Here is a 13,842-nt window from a genome sequence, read left to right on the forward strand (position 1 = left end):
CAAAGGATCTAGCCGAACGATATACTTTCTTTCGGATCAGATCAGCTAAAAAAGCAGCCTCATAAGAGTGAAGGAATAGGTAAGCAAGTAAAGGAGCACAATTTGTTCCCATTGGAATGCCGACCGTTTGTTGAAAAACACGTCCACCACACTGGACAAATATGTTGTCGATTAAAAATTCCAGCATTTTGTAAACACCTTCCTCTGTATATTTGGAAGATGATTTGGAATTATTTCTTACAAAGTATGAGGAATCTCTACCAAGAACTATATATTTGTATCTAGGTGTACCATCTTTTTTTGAAAAACAACGATGTATAATGTTTTTAAGTCGAGATTTTAACTGAGTATGGAGAATAGAAGTATACAGTGTTGAAAAATCATAGGATTTAATATTATTATGTTCAGATAATAGTCTTAAATTGATAGTCTCCAAAAGATCTTTCGAATTTTCCACGATCCACATTGAATTAATACCACTACGGGAGTAACAGGTGTTGTGGTAGGACTGCACTCCATCTTTGACAGTTGTGAGTATAGAAGTTGAACGTTTTTAAAGAGGTGTGGTGGTACATTTTGCAGATCCAGCTATGAAACGTTGTTTGTATGGATTCTTGTGGAGTTTAGGAATCCAGTACATAGACGGTAAATCACAATCATCGTCCTTGGTAGAGAGACCAAAAGAGGATAGCACAGATTTATGGTTTTCCACAATCTCTTCTTTGGAGAGTGTGGTAGCAGTATAGGTCTTATCACTGCTATTATTTTCTACGTCTACCTCTGATAATAAACACTGGATGTAAAGCGTTTTGCAGACAAGAAAAAAACAATGTTGTTTTGGGCTTTGTCTGCTGGTACGACAACATACTTTTCATATTTAGTAGACAAGCAACTGTCAGTTTTTGTTCATAATTGGGGATTCAAAAAAAAGTGTGTTTTTAGAAATAATGAAAAGGAAGCAACCCAAATCAATCATATCGTTTTTGACAATAAATATTGAAGAAGAAATGTTGAGGGAGAATACCAATAAATGATCAAGGACAAAACAAGGAAATTATAACAAGAATGATAAAAAGCAAACCATAAGGTGAATGACGGAAGTCTAATAATAAATGAATCAATCTCAATGGTTCGTTTACTATTAAGAGGCTGTCCATGTAAACATCAGGAAGATCCTAAGAAATGGTTGGCACGGTGTAAATTGTATCCCACTGAATTGCTTGTGTCAATGTAATTTTCATATCATATGAATGTCAAATAGTAAAAAGATTTTTTTAAAGCGACATTGAAAGGATCAGGAAACGATTTAATGTTATTTTCCATTTTCCTTTATTCCAATGCTTCCTACTTCTTTTATTTTCTCCTTAACCTAACAAAAACACAACATTCAACTTGGAGAAACGATGCATTTGTGATGTGAAATGGATTAAAATGTTTTGAAAACAATATTTATAATGTGTAACCCACTGCCTGGTTTCTGCATGGACAACGTCTTAAATGTTGTAATCACAATATTGCAACAAAATCAGACTTACAAGCAATATTACTCTCAGTACACAGTCTGGTCTGTAACTTCTGCCTGATGTCCGACAGACCTTGCATGTGTAGTACATGGTAGACATATCCATCATTACCGGCAATCTTTTCAAGTTCGTCTTTTTTTAAACGTGGTCCAACTCCTGGTTTAAAAAATAACTTTATACTATTAAAATGTTTGGATTTGTAATAAGATAGATCGTAAAACATAGAATTAAAATAGAATCAAATTAATTGATGTTTTATAAACAATTTGTGGGATGTTTATAATAGACAGACGCTCCGATGGTTCGCGCTTTTACAAAATTCAAATGGTATTCACTTTTCAATAATAGTGGTTTTCCACGTTTTGTTAATGGTAACCTACGGGTCATATTTTATTTCAAACTCTGATTCAATTTAGGGGTTTCACATATATTTCTAGCAAAACATGCTATAAATATAAAACTCGCCAAATACAGAGAATCTTACCTATTGCGAATACAATATAATTCTGGGCATGAAAAAGTTTGAGTTCCGCACCAAGAGCTTTCGTATCTGATGCTTCTCCGTCCGTTATAATGACCACAATCTGAGGAATTCCTTCAAACGCCCTTGATCCATGTCTACGAGTTAACCCCTGCAGACGGACCATCCTAAGGGCTTTGTCCATGTAAGTGGCCCCTCCTTTCCACGTAATTTTGTTGACCCTTTTTGCAAGTTCAAGTTTTGTCTGACTCCCGCTAAGGTAAAACACCATGTGGGCATTGTCACTGAATTTCAATGCTCCAACTCGAGTTTTTTGTTCACCAATTTCAAGATAATCAATAATTTTGGTAACAAATTGTAACTCCTTTTTAAAGTTTGTTTCGGTGCCTATACTTGATGACTGATCCAACACGAAGAAAATATCTGCTACTGTTTCTTTACATCCTACAAATTAATTGAATATAATACATGGAACTTAGAAATTATAAAATCATATTCTTGCTGAATACTAAACATCCTACAATACGGCAATTTAGGATACCAGCGTCAATTTAACCTCAAATGAATAAACTGTCAGGTTTTCCCACCTTTTGGCAATCCAATAAATTGGTAAAGTGATCTATTTTAGCTAAGTGTTAAATTGAACAGAATAATGAGGTTATTAACCGTCGTTTTGCCGTTTGATATTGATTAATGCGTTTGATTTTGACCGGCCAATTTTGTTTAACAGTATATTCAAACAAATATAGAAAAAGATAGTCAGTTAAATTAGTACAACGCTATTCTCATAGTGAGATATATGACTTTAATGTCAATTTTAAATGTTCCCATAGTTTGTCTTTGTACATAATAACTCCGCAAATTAATTAATCTAAACTTACCTTCTTCCATTTGCATCGCTACAATAAAAAAAAAACACACACATTGTATTTATAATAAACCTAAAGCAAAGAAACAAAGAAAATCACTAACTTGATACTTTATACCCCCTCCACTATTCGATAATATGCACATTTGACATCTGCATTAATTTGGATCAATATCTTACATAGGGGTGCACACATCAATGGCAAAGAAGGGGTAACCGATAAAGGATTGGTCCCCCATGTCCCCATAATCATAAATGAAAAAGTCCATGTTTTGCTAGAAATATATGTAAAACTCCTAAATTGAATCAGATTAAATCTAAAATAGGAATTGCTCAATGAGAACATGTCATTAAGATTCTGTGAAGTTTCATGCGATTGCATTCTGAAGTGTAGGAGGAATAGTTCAAAAGGTATGGGTCCCCCATATTCGTAAATGACAAAATCCATGTTTTCTATGTGAAACCCGCAGATTTATTCAGATCAAATCTAAAATAGGAGGAGCACAATGAGAACATGGCACAAAGTTTCTGTGAAGGTTTCATTTAGTTAAATTTCCGTCAGTGGTGTAGGAGGGGTAATTATCCCATATTCTTAAATGAAAATTCAAATGTATGTGAAACTTGCAAATTCATTCAGACTAAAATCTAACTAAAAGGAGCACGATTAAAACATGCAATACAGATTATGTGAAAGTTTCAATCAACGAATTGACGAATAAGAGATGGGTCCCAACATATCCACAGTTTTACAGTTTTTAGTGGAGTTTGAGTTGTTAATTTAATTTTGTTACTTTATATGTATTATTTTGTTATTTTATGTTTTTGTTGCTTTAGTTCTTTTTCCATATCTGGTCTTTGTCACCGAATTACATTCTTTTGATTTCCTTTAGAATCCTGGTTCTCTTTATGATTTTTTCATGAAAGACATATATGAACCCCCTAAATTGATGTAGATCAAGGTATATAGTGGTAATATGTAATAAAGATCCTGTGAACGTTTCAATCATTTTTATTCAGTAGTGTAGAAGGTGTTACGGATTATATATAGCGAACCAGAAGTAAGGAATGAAGTGAATATAGATAGTGCCATACTTACATGTGGTGATAATTGGAGGTGTTGTAGGAACCGGCTTTGGTGTAATTGGAGTTGTTGTAGGAACCGGCTTTGGTGCTGGTACTTCATTAGAAAAAACATCGATTAAAAATTATGTTTATAAATATAATGTAGTTTATAAAGGTGTATCATGGGCAGTGGTCTTTAAATAAAGACACCAAAATGATATTATTTTAGCCATTGCCTATGAGGGTCGGATATATATGTATTCAAATTACATCAAACTGTTTTACCATACAAGCGGACATTCCTAAATTGTAAGCAATCAAGACAATTAACATAATTAGATAAAGAGTCTGACTATTAAACAGACCGTATTGGCACATTTCAAGAAAACTGTTGACTTCAATGGGCGAAGAATTAAACAGTCTGTCGTCAAAGGACCGAAAAAATATTTGAAATGTTAAATTCTGGAAATACTTCACGCTTTTCGCTAATTCCGAATGTTATTATTTTCAGTTTATTCCGTTTCGTTTGGTTTCTAGCGGAATAAAAATATAACAAGAAACAAAGATCAGACATGGAAAACAGGGAAACACAACAAAGAACACAAAATAAACAGAATAATACATACATAGAAACAAAAGGAAATGAGAAATTCGGACCGGGTGCACGTGGATGGTAATCGTCCTATGCTTTTCTAGAACCGTCCATCGAGTTGCTCATAAAAGTAAATTCCAGGTTAGAAAAAAGAATCTGTATTCGTTATTAACTAACTCTCCGTCACCGATTTTGTATTTTACTTTTCTAAACATTTTACTTGTTTGCTTAAATATCTTCTAAAATTTGCAATTAGCACATATAATAAAGATTGTAATGTTTTAATTAAACAATCGGTTAAGTTGGCATATAGTAGAGTAATTTAAGAAATGTGTATGAAAGTAGGCAATCTTATTTTTCATATTTGTGGCCAGGATGGTATAGCATGTAATGTATTGCATAATAAATAAAAATAAAACAAATAAATGTTGATAAAATAATATATTTGTTCGTAAAAATAAAATATTTGTTCGTAAAAATAAATATTTATTCATAAACCTAAATATATATGATCATACAATCAAAATATTAATCAGAAAATCAATTTTTTATTATAATACTAAAACAATGTTCACAAAATAAAAATATTAATTCAGAAAATCAAATAGTTATATATAAAGCTAAATACTTGCTCATTACAGGTGAATCAAAATATCAATTCAGAAAATCAAATATTTATACAAAAAAACAAATATATATAAAATTAAATATTTATTCGTCGTTAGGGGAGATTTAGGTAACATCGAAAACGAATCACTGTTTAAAGTCCATTTCAATGGTCTCAAATAACGTGAACCACGCTCCATAAATTGGAATTATAACTTTAAAGTTCTTATGGATGCCATTGAGGACCACGCAAGAAATATAATAAAACGGGAACAAAAAGACATTGATTCTCTGTCAGAGTAGGTAAAGGTCGTGAAGTCTTTAATTTTGAGGTCAATGAGTGTCAATGGTACATTAGTTTTCAAAGACCCCAATGTAGCAAAAACATTGTCTACTATACGAGACAAATATGTTGTCGTGCCAGCACACAAAGCCCAAAACAACATTCCTTTTGTCTGCAAAACGTTTTACATCCTGTGTTTTTTTATCAGAGGTATATCTTGATTACAAGACTTACTGAATATTTGTTTATAGAGTTCTGATATTGTACATGTTATACTTTATTATTTATACATTGGTTAAATGTAATAAATTAAAATCTAAACCATAGAACAAAAACATGTAACTCCAGCAAAGTTTTAACTTATTACATGGGTTTTGGAGTATTCGGCCTCGGCACTGAATATTATGAGACAAAAATGAAAGGAAATTAAGTAGCTGTGTCTAAGAGTAATCAAGGGAACCAAGGTTTATAATGTAATCACAAGAATGAATTACAGGGACAAAGACCAGACATGGAAAACAGACATGCTACATTGGGGTCTATGAAACATGATGTAGCTTTGGCACTCATCGACCTATTAAAACTTTCAGTCGTTTTAAAATTAAAGACCTGACGGCCTTTAACCACTCTGACAGAAAATCAATGTCTTCTTGTTCTCGTTTTTGTATGAAAGGAAGAAGACCATCTATGGAGACATCATGTAACTTAGGTGATGTGTAGTGGCGATGGCCATGACTAAGGTTGAGAATCATATTTTGAATTAATCTTAATAAATATTCGAAGTATAGAAAGATAAAATTAAAAAATGGTGCAAAAACATCAACTAAGTCAATTGTAAAAATGATGTAACAGTATGTACATATCTGAGACAAAAACAAATGATTCATGCATCTCGAAAACCAACCAATTTCTCTATTTCTTCTTATTCAAGAATATTTAATATCACATAACTATGCTCAGCTTGTCATTAGGTTGATGTAACTTTGAGATAGAAATATGTAGATTGTGTATAAAATTGACACTTTGCAGGAGATGTGTGTCTTGATTTTATTGATGAAGGTAACAGAGGAGTACAGTTTTCTCCAACAACACAAATATAAAAACGTAAACAACTATCGCTACATAAACAAGTACCATATGTAGAAAGAAAATCAGCGTTTGTTTGGTGTTTTTCTTAGCATGAATCACCTCTACAGTAGTAATTGTCTGTATATGAATAGGTACTTATACCAAAATTCTATTACACGAGTTCGCCAAAAAAAACACCAAACATCAAAACAGTATTCAGCTGTTTATGTGGAGTCCTTATAGGACGTGTCGGAGTGATCGGCCCTGGGGCTGAAATTTCGAAGGAAAATATATGCGGAAAAACGATAGACTCATGAAAATTCATGATCAATTAAGTTCATTCTAACAAAGATTCAAAGTAAACAAAACATGATAAGTACTATTATCCAAATATGGGTATAAATGATATGAAACATTATCAAAGTTAAATGTTAGAAGTAAATTAAACACTTTATATAGAAAGTAAATAAACACCAGAATTGATAGGTTTATGTTTAAATGCTTATTAAAACAACCCTATTTAATGAAAAACATGGCAAAAAATGAATCAATTGTATATAGATAGTTTTAATATTATATTCTGAAAATAACAATACTCATAAGCATTCGGTATCTCTTTTTTCTTAGCAGAAGATATTTTAGATATGAATGACCTGAATTCAATTAAGCAATAAAAAGAAGGACGAATTATTTTTACCCCCCAAAAAAAAACCAAAGGTTGCTAATTGATATAACCGTCATTAAAAATGGCAGGTTATACTTGTCAAACGAAAATGCAATTCTGTACAATTAAAAAATTCTTAAAAAATAATAGGGGAACATTTATAAGATTATAAGAAATAATAAAAATAGAAAGTTGCCTATATAATGTCACTATTTCCATTTTCTTACGTCTATGCAATAATGGATAAAAAACGTCAAAATAAAACTGAGTTGAAGCGAAAGCACTCAAAAATCTCAAAGATATGTGTTACTCTCCTTTTTGCAGACAAAGTCAGCTAACCTTTCATTGCCAAAACAGCAAATGTGCCACACATATCACGTCATGTTCTGCATTTAAGTCCTCCTTTAAAGGTTAAAACAACCTCATTGCATAAAAATCAAATAAAGTATTGTTCAAAATGTTTGCCAATAATATACTTAAAAGTATCCGAGGGTCATATCAGTTTTCACTTTTTTTAATCCATTTTCCAAAAGTAATCAAGGGAACAAAGATTTCAGCGGTAATCAAAAGAATGTATTCCATGGACAAAGACCAAACATGAATAACAGACAAACAGAAAGAACAACAAAGGTAAATGAGCAACTCGGACTCTAAAAACTTGGAGCATGGACCAGGTGCACTGGTCGGATAAGCATCATGCCATTATGCTTATATACCATTGCTATACACAGTTATATAGAAAGTTTATGATGCATGTATAATGTAACCATCTTCATTTGCTTACATTTATACAGTAATGGGGAAAAATGTTTAAATAAAATTGCTGTAGGAAATCAAATTAATAATTAGTCGATGATAAAACTGTACTGAAACAATCTACGAACTGCCCTAATTGTTACACATTAAAAAAAGTGTTTAAAAAGTTTTTTCAATCGTCAATTTAGTTTTATTGTTTTTTTAAAAACAAAAACTTTATGCAAGGATAAACTCCAATTCATTAGTATCAAACAACATATGTTTAACTTACATGTATGGCGTTACAAAAGAAGATATTTCTAATTTTCGACTAAAACATATATAATTTAAAACTTTCAGTCATTTATCTGATTACATCCTAAGTTGTACGCTCATTACGTAAATTAAGAACAGAAACTTAAAGGGGGAATTTCTTATCTCATAAAAATTGTATCTGAAATACATGCCATCTTTGCAACATGAATATTCGACTTAAAATGATATGTTGTCGTTATGAATAAATATCCTGAGTTTTATATCGAATTATTTATCCTCCTTAGTGTATGACATACCTGTTTGATGGACAAAAATCAAATTTATTTTCATAAATATGAAAAGAAACAAGTTAAAACGATTACCTTTACAAACTCTATTATATAGCAGTTGTTTAATTTCATCACTGTCCAACTTTTTAAAGTTGTCTACAAGAACGGTAAATTTAGAATCCGGGTCACTGGAAATCCCATTCAATTCAGCGATATCGATTTGATTCCCGATTCCTATGGCAAATATGAAGGCTGGTCTCGATTTGATTTTTTCTGCTTCAATTTGAGTTTGCATTTTACCCTCTTCTAGCGAAAGTGTATCAACGCATGCCGGATTTGTACCACCTTCTGTGAGGACCACAACAACATCTACCACACCTGATCTCTGTCCATTACCTGGGGCATATACATTTCTATGTACCTCTTCAAGGGCGACATAAGTTCTTGTAGCTCTGAGTGGCTTGTCATTAATATTACTTATCTCGCGGAGAATATCACTTTTAGACTTTAAAGGACTGAAACCGAATTGTATGCTTGCATTTGCTGAAAATGTGACTACGGCTACCCTTGTTGAGTCAGGGCCTACATCTAAATGTACAACAACATCTCTGACGAAATTTTTCTGCTTTTCGTAGCCTTCTATGCCTACAGTTGTCGATAGATCCATAACAAACGTCAGATCAATCTTACAATTTATCGGTGTCGGTGGACCTCGGGGACCTGGTTCCGACATTGATAATCCATATGAAACTAGAAATGCAAGAGCAATGTTTTAAACAAAATAAGAATGATGATGATGATGAAATTTTATAACGTTGTAAACATAAGGAACATTCTTTATCAAAAAATAGTTCCGTTCAACTTAACAATTATATATTTTATTTGTAGCTTGTATGTGTGCATTTTTGTTGTTGGTACTTTTTCAAATATATGACAAATACACAAAATATTTTTTTGTTATTGCTGAATCGACGAGTAGACATCAAATTTGTGATGGATCGTTGTAATATTAAGGGGTAGCTGGTAGTCTAATGTCAAAGGTCTGAGTTTTCTAATTTATCTCTTATCATTCTTGGTTTTATAATTATTTGTAACAGAAAGCAATATACACAACAAACGAATTATAGGTAGTAGCTCGATCATCTCACAGTTTGTATTGGTTGTACTGAGATTTTAGTTGATTTTATTGTAAGCCACTATTATTATCTTACCTGTCAGTAGGATAATCTGAAATACAGCAGTTATTTTGTAAATTGTTATTCCTTACAAATAAACAGCCACATGCTTAACCATATATGTAAAAAAAAACAAGAATAAACGGATTAAAGAATAATCACCGTTTAAATAAACTATAACAAATACATAAAACATTTTTTGTTCTATTTCTTTGTTTACCCAGAAACTCTACTGATTTTTGTTTGAGTCAGAATCAAGAACCTACACAATATTCAATACTAAATTCTGATACAAATAAAAGAATGATGTGGCACTTATAAGCGGTCTTTATTCGACAAGATGACATAAAGGTGAGAAGCTAGAAGTGTAGGAGGTCAATTTAATGCTGAGCAATATTCGGCATGACCTTTTCACAAATGAATGACATTATCTGGCAGATGAGTGTTCACATAGTTATTGAAAATTAATAATTTAATTTTTTTCTCCCGGTTACCTTATTAAGAATATTCCAAAATTTAGTAGCAAGTACATTCATTGTATGTACCACTTGCAGCTGACTATTTTCAAGGGCATATTTCCCGTATTTAAAGGGCGGATGAGGAAATGAACAAGACGTATCATGTGATTTTGACCACAGGGTCTGCTGCTATGTGGTCCATTATTTGTAAAACCTGTTTTGGGAGGCCAGTTTGCTTCATACGAACTCTGACCAACACAATTATTGGTTCATGCTCATTTTGAAATAACCGTGGCATCTAAATTCGGATTTATTTTCCATGTTTTAAAATGGTATATCGTTAACATGATGCATAACCCATAAACAATTTAGATCTTTCTCTGATTGATAGCAAACGTAATGACCTGACGGAAAAACTACATTCCGGGTTTTAAGAGTATCCATTTCGGAATTCTGTTTTTAAATAAAATTACAGTTGAATAATGACGTTGTTTACAAAAATAAACTGTGACAAAGACTTTTAATTTTGAAAAATGGACCTATAAACCGAACTGACAATATTTTTTTTTCATTTTACTTGTATAAATGAAAAAAGTTGGCTTTGATCCAAGAAAAACAAAAATTTCAAACATTTGCTTTTTTCTGACTTTGTTAGTTCCGCTCTTAATGTATAACAGTGCATCATTTCATGTCTAGAAATATCAAACGAATTGTGAACGGAACTAACAGCAACCAATGTATGAAGAATTGTAAAACTTAGTAAACAGATGCTTTCTCAATAGGTATGGTTTCTACCTACTTCTTGTTTTGATTTCCTTTTTAATCAATATAAATATTAATCGCTGTACTTATAAAATCTAATCTTTTTTTTTTCTTTTCTACTAGAACAAGTCTTCTTTTAGAATATCTAGATCTTACACAAATCAATTTAGATAAGAAATTGGCAGTACCTATATTTACATTCATTGAACGCTCAGTACTCGAAAGAAATAAAAAGCAAATGTTTCAAATTTATTTAGGATGATACGCCAGATACATTTTAAAGAAATTTAATGATAAATTCGAAGAATAAAGGGCAGGTTGGTATGATTGATATCAGAAGCTACTTTACTTCTTTAAAAACATCATGAGTAAAACGATTAGTCATAGGAGAAATCTGAAACTGGAAGATAATACCAATAAAGTATTTCAGCACTTTGGAGAAAGATGGTTGATATTTAAAACAAATAACTCAGACATCAAACTTTACAATGCTTTGAGACAATCCCGGAATTTTACAAACAAGTCTTTACATTCTGGTGTTTAGCAGGTGGTGGGGTAAAAACAAACCAACCAAGATATTTTGCCGAAAGAAGAAAACAAATAATTTGGAATAACGAGAACATCAAGTTCAACTATAAAACTCTCGTTTATGAACACTGGATTAAACAGGATATGATATACATAAATGACATTATTGATGAGAACGGATTAATAAATCAAAAATTATTTTAAATAAATTAAAATATCTAAGAAATTAGATTTCAGAACTTTATGCCTTAAAAAGTGCAATACCAAATTACTGGTTGAGAATGTTAACTACTGAAAATTCAAAAAAAAAGACTGAAATGGAAATAAATAAAAATAGTTTCTCGATGAACTGTTGCATACAAATTGTAAAACAAATGAACAAAAAAATGCTGTACAACACCATTGTGTCCAAAACACAGAAAGGATCTATAGGTGTCAATAATTGGTCAAAAAGTTTGAACGCAGAAAAAAAACATATATGAATTTATTTGATTTTCTCTACAGGAAAATAAGCTTAAAGTTTTTTAGATGGAAACTGTTGCAGCAAATTGTTCCAGCAAACCAAAATTTGTATAAATGGAAAATAACAAATGGTAACCTATGTAACTACTGTAGAAAATTAGAAGATTATAAACACTAATTTATGTCGTGTCCATTCATTATTCATTACAGAATTTTGGAACAGATTACACGACATCCTTTCGGTTCATAAATATAAAATTGAAATGGAAATAAAGCTACAGTATTTAGTATTTGGATACAAAATTTTTTGATAAAAAGTACTTCCGGTTTAATTATTTTCTAACAATGATAGGTTTTTTTTTCTATATGCAAGTCATATTATGTATCAGAGCAACGAAAAAATACAACTGACACATTTAAAATTTTTGTGAAGGAATTTAGTCAAAGCATTAGAGAAGGCCTTGAGGCAATTTATGATCACATATTGAAAGGGTAATCAATGGTATCAAGGTTATAGCGGTAATCAAAAGAATGCAATCCAGGGACAAATACCAGACTTGGAAAACAGACATACACAACAAAGAACAAAAAGTAACTAAAATCATACATACAAAGTAATAAAAGCATATGAGCGGTATGTGCATATTGATTTTTAAGTGCTATATGTAAATTGTAGATTCGTACCTTATGGATAACTCTTTATATATTTTGTTTTATGTATTGCTTTTGCAACTAGTTGTAATGAGTGGAAATGAACAGGAAGCATCAGAATATGTTTGGAATCTCGATGTTATTTGTAACAAGTAATTTTGAAATAAATGTGATATTATCTTTAAAAAAACGAAATTGATAATTTAATGTAGTACTTACATAAAGTATGACTAGTGTCTTATAGCGCTTCATATCGATAAAGTGCTTACTAGAACCTTTCGACGTATTTTTATACTATAAATCAGTTCGATTAGAATTTTCATAATAGCTTCATCATGATTCTATGAGACAGAATGCGGTCTAACATTTAACGATTTCAATCTTTGTAAATATCAAACTTTGCAAAAAAAAGTCAAGATTTGCAAATTATATGTTTTGACTTTTTCCATCTGTAAAAAAACATCTGAAGCCAACAGCTAATTGAAGTTGTTTGAATTAATTGCGATAGATGATTGTGATTGATAATGCCAACATGCTCATTTAATCAATTCAGATGAGTTAATAATATTTGATTATTTACACATCATGTAATCATACACGAACACAACCGAAATGTTCGGAAGAAGGAGAAATCAAGGGAACTGAGATTCTACCGGAAATCTAAAGAATGTAATCAAGGGACAAACACCAGACATGGAAAGCAGACACACACGACAAAAAACATAAAATAACCAAAATAACACATACAAAGTAACAAAATGCGACAGGGAATACAATACATTGTAAAAACAATTCCAAACAACAAAGAAAAATTCTTTGAACAAACGTGTAAGCAAATATATATCTTACATATCTTTTTAGATTAACAAAGAAAATATCAATAATAACATTTTGTATTATGGATGATCATGCATTTCATCCATTCCGAGTCTCTTTTTAATATAAATATATGTCCATTTCCGATGTTTAGATAACTACTTTCTATAGCTTTTCGATTACCTGTTGATGACGGATTGTAGTCAAGAGAATCAATATTCCAGCGGTATCCGAACGATAAACACACGAAGGGGAAATGACACTGAAGAAAGAACATGAAATAAGAAGAACAATTCGTACAAAAAAAAAAGTAAATAAGCAATCTGGTCATTGCTAAAAACTTGGAGCATGGATCATGTGCACAAGTAGGGTAAGCGTCCTATGCTTTTCTGGAAGCACCCGTCAAGGGTCGTGGGAATAGAAAAGGAAAACTAGGACACGGAGAACAAAGTGATATTTATTATGCAGTTATACACACAATTATGATTTCATGATCACAATGATATTTTTTTGTAGTGATGATCATGACTTCCGACTTTTTGTATCGCGCTAGACTTCTTACT

General features: G+C 31.5%; 1 protein-coding gene across 1 annotated transcript in view; it reads right to left on the reverse strand.

Annotated features, from left to right (window-relative positions):
* LOC148608561 (collagen alpha-3(VI) chain-like) overlaps positions 1–13,842 on the reverse strand; it is a 59,107-nt gene that overhangs the window by 18,455 nt on the left and 26,810 nt on the right. Inside the window, exons 10-15 of the mRNA XM_088543600.1 lie at positions 9,639–9,654; positions 8,521–9,177; positions 3,969–4,049; positions 2,886–2,903; positions 2,008–2,448; positions 1,536–1,679 (exon numbers count right to left, since the gene is read on the reverse strand). Of these exons, the coding sequence (XP_088399726.1) occupies positions 1,536–1,679; positions 2,008–2,448; positions 2,886–2,903; positions 3,969–4,049; positions 8,521–9,177; positions 9,639–9,654 (1,357 nt within the window). The remainder of the gene's footprint in view (positions 1–1,535; positions 1,680–2,007; positions 2,449–2,885; positions 2,904–3,968; positions 4,050–8,520; positions 9,178–9,638; positions 9,655–13,842) is intronic.

This window comes from Perna viridis, chromosome 9, assembly GCF_037379345.1.
Source record: "Perna viridis isolate PV_CMFRI_1.1 ecotype Kerala chromosome 9, ASM3737934v1, whole genome shotgun sequence".
In the NCBI taxonomy this organism is placed as follows: Eukaryota; Metazoa; Mollusca; class Bivalvia; order Mytilida; family Mytilidae; genus Perna; species Perna viridis.